The following is a 9,068-nucleotide window of genomic DNA, read 5'->3' on the forward strand; positions in this document are numbered from 1 at the left end:
ATTTGGTTTGCATACAGAGTTGGTCTCCTCTATCCATCCTCATGAATTGCCAGTGTTCTCTCTCTCGACCTGCTAATAGGGTAACACCTTGGCAGGTATTTGGTGTTGAGATCGATCCAACCTCCCTCCCTGAGTACATCACAGAACTAACTGGTTGCCTGCTGGGGCTCAGCAGGAATTCCCTTCACTGTCCCTCTGCATTCCCTCGGTCTCTCAAAATCTTAGGTCTGTGAATGACCAACAAGGCACTGTGGAAGCAAAAGTTGCAAAGGAGGTGGCCCAAGTGCCATCATGGCAAAGTGTGATGCCATGACAATTTCTGGCTACTGGGCTTTAAGGTTAAAAATTGGCTGTATGTGAACAAGGCCATACCGATGGGCTGCTCAATAGCCTGTGCTGCCTTTGAAACTTTCAGCTCATTCTTGGAATGGGCTGAGAAGGATCGTATTGGGCGCCTGTATATCACACTTTATCTGGATGTTTTTTTATTGTGGATCTCCTGGGTGGCTTGGCCTGTGCAGATCACCTGGGTACCTTCCTGGGACTTGGGCATCCCCCTTGCATATGAAAACACTGGGGGTATAGCATCTGGTGTACATTGTTGTAGAACTTGACTCTGTCCTGGTACAGTCCTGTCTCCCCCTAGACAACCTACAGAGCTTACAGGAGCTCATTCTTCTGGCCTTTTCCTGCCATAAATGCACTCTCAACATCTCCAGTCCAACATAAGGCATCTGAATTTTGCATGCAGGATGATCTCCCCAGGGAACGGTTTTTTGCTCTCACTTGGCCAGAGCCATGGGCAGGGCTGTCACTGTTCACAAGTACATTCACCTCACACAGAGTATCAAGGAGGGCCTAAGAGTTTAGCTCACCTTTCTCACCAGCTCTGTTAGGATCTGTGGGACTTAGGGCCCAATCTGCAGGTACATTCTGATGCAGCCAGCTCAGGGGTCAACTTGGGCAGGTGCTGGTGTGCTCAGAGATGGCCCAGTTCCTAAGCTGGATCAAACATCATAAGGGACCTTACTTTCGTAGATTTTTTTCCTATTGTGGTGACAATGGTGGTGTGGCAGGAGCGATTCAGGAACAAGTGGGTCAGGTTCTGATGTGATAATCAGCCTGTGGTTTGGGTTTTGAACAAGCAATCCACTCTGAGTAGGTCATGCACCTGGTGCACAGATTCATGCTGGTCGGTCTCTCTGCTAACATCTCATTTTCAGCTCAATGTGTAGCAGGTGTGGATAACAATATGGCTAACACCTTGTCTCGATTCCAGATGGACAGATTCTTCTGCCTGGCCCCAGTTTCCAGAGGACCTATGGGATCTTGGGAACACACCATAATGCAGGAAGCACTCAACTCGATCACCCCCTTGACTCTACAGCCATTCTCAATTTCCTCAAAGGCAGAGTGGGAAAAAAACCCAGGATAAAGAAATATAATCTATTTAAAGTGTAATTACTCCCAAAATCATGTACATTTTCAAAGTGCAATTCATACAGCAAATACAATGATCATACAATAAACAGAATACAAAGTCATAAGCAATAGGACTACACATTCCCCTCCCATTCATTCCAAAGAAGCAGGATGACAACTCCGAGTCCAATAAACAGGTAAGTGTTGTGCTTTTTACAAGGGTGTAAGTCTCATTTGGTTCTTACTTTCTTCCTTATAGGTTTTCTTCAGTATTCCATATAAGGGATCCTAAAAGGTGGTCGCCCAAACTGGTGGCCAGCTGCAATGCCAGATTTCGTCTTCCAACTTCCTCAGGGGCAGGCGAAGGATCACTATAATGTCCATATGCAATATAAGGCTTGCATCATTGAAATAAATGTTAAATATATAAAATAAATTTATATAGCTAAGCTTACCCATTCACAGATTGATTATTTCACATATCTTTTTTCTCATGGAGCCCAGAGAGTGACGTTAACACAAATGTCCCACGTACCTCCTTAGATTTTCAATTAGCTTATATAATGATGCCCATCCTGTTCCACTTAAAGTTACAGTAACCATACACAACTAATTCAACCTAAAAAACAATTTAGTGACAATTCATTATTTAAGCCCTTAAGCTGGTTAAGTGGCTTAACCAAATGAGACTTACACCCTTGCAAAAAGCACAGCACTTACCTGCTTATTCGACTTGGAGTTGGCATCCTGTTTCCTTGGAACGAATGGGAGGGGAATTTGTAGTCCTATTCCTTATGTCATATCATACATATGCATATGCATATCATGCATATATGCATATCATGTCAGCCCTGCATGTGTGTAAAAGAGAGAGTGAATATAGTAGTTTGGGTCAATATATCCTGCCAGCACTCGCTCCCACAGTCCCTGGGATTAACATCTCAGGGCCAAGCTACACATGACGAATGACACTTGAACAGCAAGTGGATTGAGTGGAGGGCAAGTGAACAGGGAGAAATACACTTGCTGTTCAAGTGTCATTCGTCATGTGTAGCTTGGCCCTCAGATCATTTTGCTTTGACCTTCCCTTCCTTCACTTATTTTACTTATAACATTTATTAGCTGCCTTTCTAACATTCAGGAAGTCAAGGTGGCTTACAATTGAATAAAATAATCAGAAAATGAATAAAACAATGTTTTAAATTGCAGTCATAAAGTGAATAAAACAAAGTTTAAAAACATCATTTTGGGCTGCCAACAAAGTTAATTAAAAATCAAACCTAAATAAAAAACATCTTCAGCTGCCTTTTGAATATCAGCAGTGAGGTCGCCAGGCACACCTTCCTGGGGATACTGTGTCACATCATGGGACTGCCACCAAAACTGCCCTCTCTTGTGTACCCAACAGATGAGCTTTTTTAGCTGATGGAACATTCAGGGCCTCTCCCTGTAATGCTAATTATCCGGCAAGAAAATATGGAAGGAGATGGTACTTCAGATGTCCTAGTCCCCAGCCATGAACAGCTTTAAAGACCAAAACCAACACCTTGAATTTTGCTCAGGAGATTAGTAGCCAATATAATTGCTGTAATAACAGAGGCACGTGCTCCTAGTAGTTGGCCCCAACCAGCAGTATAGTTGCAGCATTCTGCATTAGCTGCAGCTTCCAAACTCTCTTCAAGAATAGCCCTAAGTAGAGCATATTGCAATAGTCCAATCTAAATGTAACTAACAATGCAATCCTAAATAGAGTTACACCAGTCTAAGACCATTCATTTCAATGGGCTTAGACTGGAGTAATTCTGCACAAGATTGCACTGTAAGGCACAGATCACTGTAGCTAGATCTGACTAAGCAAGGAACAGCTGCAACTGATGCACCAAACAAAGCACTCCAAACCACTGCAGCCACCTGGTTTTCTAAGGCGACTGTTGTGTCATGCAGTGCTCCCAAGCTTCACAGACCGTGGTGTTAGACCGATCATGAAATACCAACATGGTGGTATGATACTGAATAGTGCATTTGCAACATGAAGAATATGTCTGTGAAGAAGTGACTTCACGAAACGGGATGTGATAACATATGCCGGCAAACCCCGTAGGCATGGCACTCTGCATTTTTGTCATCCTTCAAGCAACTTTACAGCTTTACAGTTTCATATTTGACTTACTTTTGAGTGCCTGTGTGCACCTACTTGAATGTATTGATCTCATATTTTTGTATGTTGTTCCCACCATCTTGGGTATAATTATATTGAATATTTCTTTGATATTGACCTTGTGATATTGACTGCGATCACTTGGACTTATTGACTTTGTGCTATTGATTGTGATTATTAGGATGTATTTATTGTTATGATATGGAGCACTTTTTGCACTTGTTGTACTTTATATAAAAGTCATTTTGATATATTTCCTTTATTGTTAACTTCGGGAATTTTGTTTTGTTTTGCCTTGGTTTTAAAGGCCAGCAGCACAGATATCCCAACAGTCAAAGGAGAAGCCTGGCTGAGGCACACAAATTTTAACTAGGTATGGCTTCAATTTAAGATTTTAATTTCAGGTTACAACCTTTCACACATGCACAGGATGATACCCACACCAACCTGCCCTTTCCTAAGAATCAGACTAACAACAACAACATTGAACAACATTCAATTTCTATACCACCCTTCAGGATGACTTAACACCCACTCAGAGTGGTTAACAAAGTATGTCATTATTATCCCCACAACAACAAACACCCTGTGAGGTGGGTGGGGCTGAGGGAGCTCCTAGAAGCTGTAATTGACCCAAGGTCACCCAGCTGGCTTCAAGTGGAAGAGTGGGGAAATCAAACCTGGTTCTCCAGATCAGAGTCTCACACTCTTAACCACTACACCAAATTAAAGGGTATGAGGTTTGTTCATCACCAGAGGCAGTCCTCACAACTCTCTCCCAGAAGCAGAGTTAAACCACTCTGCTGCAATATCAGGCAGAGATCTACACAAAGCTGTCTTCTCTCTTAGAGCCAAGCTACAAGTGATGCCGGACACAGGTTGGACACTTCTCAGCTTCCCTCAGGTTTTGATGGGAAATGTAGGCATCCTGTTCTTGCAGCTGTAATGGAGAGCCAAGCTATAAAACCAGGATGCCTACATTTCACATCAAAACTTGAGGTAAGCTGACAAGTGTCCAACCTGTGTAAGGTGTCACTTGTAGCTTGGCTCTTAGTGAGGCAGACCTGAACTGCTACTATGTTTCCCTCCAAGAATCCATCTCTCCTCTGAAAGATAATTGGATGCTGGGGCAGCACTCCCATAGACTCAGAGAGAAAAATGCTGAGTGGCAGTTTTATCTTTCAGTGGCAGGGCAGCCTCCTGTCCATCCCTTGTACCATCAATACAAAGATTGACTACATATTGCTAACTTACCAATGAGTGAACTCTGAGTGAGCAAAATGTTATGTAAAAAGGGATTTTAACAACAGCGACAATAAAAACACAATTGTAAACTTGCATAATAGAGTTTAATATCTACCACAATGGTTTTGAAACAAAGGCAGTGATTTTCTTATGGGGCATTCACAGTGGCACTCATATCATCTTAGAGATTACAAAAGTGACAATTCGCATGTAAATAGTGCTATTGTGGTTCAAAGCTCTTTGCATTATCTTGTTAACATTCTTACAGTGCCCAGTAAAATATTATTCCCTTTTCAAATGAGGGGCTGAGACTGCTAGAGATTAACTTTCCCAAGGACTCATCATAAATTTGTAGCTAAGGAAAGATTTAACCTCCAGGATCACACCATGTTCTCCTCACTAGTACTCTACATCAGCTCAGAGTACAAACTCAGACAGATATTTCAAGAGATGGAAGAACCATTTTATTCCCATTCATTGTCATCACTTGTTTCACTGCCCCCCCACCTTTTCCTATCCATATCCCAGCTTTAGATTATTCTTTGAATAGGCTGCATGCCTGATGAAAATTGCCTTCAGAGCATCTTTCACCTGCTGGTTCCTCAAAGTGAAGATGAATGGGCTTAGCAAAGGTGTCAGCACTGTATTGATCAAAGAAACCATCTTATTAACTGAAGGGTTGCTTCCCGAAGGTCGTACATACATGAAAATGCAGCTGCCATATCCGAGACTGACAATAATGAAATGGGAGGAGCAGGTGGAGAATGCCTTGTGGCGCCCAGAGGCTGATGGGATCTTGAGAATGGTTCTGACTATGAAGGTGTAAGTCATCACAGTGAAAATGAAAGATCCCAAAACAGTGGTTGTGGAGGAGAAGAAGCTCACCAGCTCCACCAAGCTGGTGTCAGTGCAAGCTAGCTTCATCAAGGCCACACTGTCACAGAAAAAGTGGTCAATACTGTTGGCATGACAGAACGGTAGGTGTGAAACCAGGATGGTGGGGAGGATTGTAGCCAAAAAGCCAGCAGCACAAGATCCCACTACTAGCCACAGGCAAAGCTGAGTAGTCATAACTGCTGCATAGCGCAGTGGGTTGCAAATGGCCATGTACCGGTCATATGACATGACAGCCAACAGGGCGAAGTCACTGCTTCCCAAGAAGAAAAAGAAATAGCACTGGGACATGCAAGCTGGGTAGGAGATAGTTTTGTAGCCTAGTAAAAGGCTCACCAATACCTTAGGCACTATCGAAGTTGTAATGAGGATCTCTAAACAAGAAAGGTTCCATAAGAAGAAGTACATAGGAGTGTGTAAGTGATGGTCATGAATGACAACAATGATGATCATGGTGTTCCCTGCTAAGGTGAGCAGGTAGGATGCAAGAAGGAACATACCCAAGAGGTGCTCCTGCTGGTGAAACTGAGGAAAATCAAGCAGGATGAATTCTGCAATAAAAGACTGGTTCTCCATCATGGTTCCAGGGGTTTCTGTACTGCTAGGGTGAAAATAATTAGTAGTGCATCAGGAAGGTGACAAGGAGGAGAAAGAGTACACATGTTAATGGGGAAAACAGTTCATTTTTTGTTGCTGTTAAAAGAGCCATTTTTAAAGGGAATGCCTTGATCTTGTAAAATATTCACTTTTATTGGCTTTTAGGGAAAAAGTGGAGAATAAGAAGAAGGTAGCGATAGGAAATGCAAACAAAAGGTAAGAGTATAGCAATAAAGAATTGGAAGAGGAACTAGTGCAAAAAAGGCATCATGATATTTGTGCCCAACAGCTCACAGAAGAAGAATATGGAGGATTTTATGCTCAAGAACTATATTCTTGCATGACTGGCTCCATGACCTTAGACATGTAAACTGAACGGGGACTGTTTCTGATACAGTGCAACAGTTGGTGTGTATGGAAAAGACTTTGTTAAAGACTATGTTAAAGACTATAACAGATTATTATTAATATATTATTTTTTATTTATAGTCCGCCTTTCTCACTGAGACTCAAGGTGGATTACATAGTGTGAGATTAGTATATGCCATATGGTAAATAAATGGAAGTTTATAAAGACATAATATTAGCAAAAATCCAATACAAAGTTGAAGAAATGCTGAAAAAGAGCAGAGCTATCATGCATGGCAGACAGTTATCTAACCTATGGTGCACATGCAGTGAATAAACTTCAGTGCCATTGAAATAGATAAAATTTAAGGATGTTTCAGTTGACATCTGTTTATTTCAATGAACTAAAATAGGATTGAATTTATCCTGTCTGAGCTGTTGGATTATGAGGAAGAAAGAGAGGGGATACGCTTTTTTGTAAGGATATGAAGGTATGTGAACTTAGGAAATCGAATGCTCTACCCAACAAAAACTGCCAGCATCAAATTTGTACCTCTAATTCTTTGGTGATGGTACAACTCTATTAAAATAATTCAGTTGAGAAGGCAGCTTTTTTGTTTGGTCATTTTAATTGGTAACCAGCAATCTGTGACTTTCAAATTATTCATTTGAAATGTGGTCCTGGTGGAAAATTTGATGGATACCATGGATGGCCAAAAAGACAAATAAACAGGTTCTAGATCAATTTAAGCCTGAATTTTCCATAGAAGCTAAAATGACAAAACTGAGGCTCTCGTAGTTTGGTCATATCATGAGAATACAAGACTGTCTGGAAAAGTCATTTATGCTAGGAAAAGTTAGAAGGCAGTAGGAAAAGAAGAAGACCCAAAATGTGATGGCTTGACTCAATAAAAGTAACTGTGTCATCTAGTTTGCAAGATCTGAGCAAGTTTCTTAATGCTAGGAAGTTCTGGAGGTCTTTCATTTATAGGACTACCATAAGTTGGAAGCAAATTGATGGCACATCACACACACAGTCTGTGACTTACATGAATCATGCCTGGAGCTGGTTCCTCTATGCTGAATGCAGGTCTTTGGTGAAAGTATTTCCTACCATTTCAGTCCTCATTGCCTGTTGAAGTATCACCAACTGCAAAAAAAGCTTCAGCTGCACATTAAAGAAACTGGTTTTGTTTGTTCAGTAGCTTCATAATGAACCTGCTCTCCAATCCATTGGCAATATTTTCCTCACTTTCATCGCATTTTTAAATGTAGCTTCTGGGGGCAGTAACATTGGGTTCTTGTAGAGATCAAACATTGTTTAAAAAAAAGGATGTATCTTTCTAATAGATTTCATAAAATACAAATGTTTATAATAGAGACATTCTCATGAGACTGTAATAATCACTTAAGGGACTAAATTAAGTGTTGTGCAATAAAATAATGTACAATATAACATGCTATTGTTCAGTTTATATCAGAGATCTGTGTGCTATTGAAATTGGAACTAATGCAATTTCCTTCACCAGTATGAGTATTGGTACTATTGGTATTACTAATGAAACCTTTTAACTGGTCATTTTGGTTTCATTTTCTCAGGCAGTAAGACGCAGGAGGGATATTGAGATGGCCTGTTGTTGTTTTTTCATTATGATAATGATGATGATGTGCTAATGGAAGCAAATCTTAGCCTTTTAATCTGTTTATCTTCCAATTTTAAAATAGTTTTACTTCTTAAATTGTGGAGCCCAAAACTGGTGCCCAAAACTGAACACAATACTCTAGGTGAGGTCTAACTAGAGCAGAGTAAAGTGATACCATGTTGTGTGATCTGGACACTATACTATACCATACTTCTGTTGATACAGCCCAGAAAATCACATTTGCCTTTTTAGCTACCACATCACACTGCTGACTCATGTTTGGTGTATGGTCTACTAAGACCCCTAGATTGTTTTCACACATACTACTGCCAAGACAAGTCTCCCCTATCCTATATTTATGCCTTTGATTTTTCCTACCTAAATGCAGAACTTTACATTTATCTCTGTTGAAATTCATATGATTTGTTTTAGCCCAGTTTTCCTGCCTGTCAAGATCATCCTGCATCCTTACTCTGTCTTCTACCGTATTTGCTACTCCTCTCAATTTAGTATCATCTGCAAATTTAACAAGTGTTCCCTCTATTCCTTCATCCAAATCATTTATAAAAATGTTGAACAAAACATGTCCCAGAACTGAGGCACTCCACTTGTCATTCTTCTCCAAGAAGATGAGGAGCCATTAACAAGAACTCTTTGGGTGTGATCTGTCGACCAGTTACTGATCCATCCAACAGTAATTGCATTCAAACCACATTTTACCAACCTGTCAACAAGAATATTATTTGGAACCTTATCAAAAG

The 9,068-nt window shown here is 40.7% G+C and overlaps 1 protein-coding gene across 1 annotated transcript; it reads right to left on the bottom strand.

Moving 5' to 3' along the window:
- Nucleotides 1-5,338: 5,338 nt before the first annotated feature.
- Nucleotides 5,339-6,295, bottom strand: LOC129339264 (olfactory receptor 6C65-like). The gene has a single exon (XM_054993855.1). It carries the CDS (start codon nucleotides 6,293-6,295, stop codon nucleotides 5,339-5,341), a length of 957 nt encoding a protein of 318 aa, XP_054849830.1.
- Nucleotides 6,296-9,068: the final 2,773 nt, after the last annotated feature.

This window comes from Eublepharis macularius, chromosome 12 (assembly GCF_028583425.1).
Source record: "Eublepharis macularius isolate TG4126 chromosome 12, MPM_Emac_v1.0, whole genome shotgun sequence".
Lineage (NCBI taxonomy): Eukaryota > Metazoa > Chordata > Lepidosauria > Squamata > Eublepharidae > Eublepharis > Eublepharis macularius.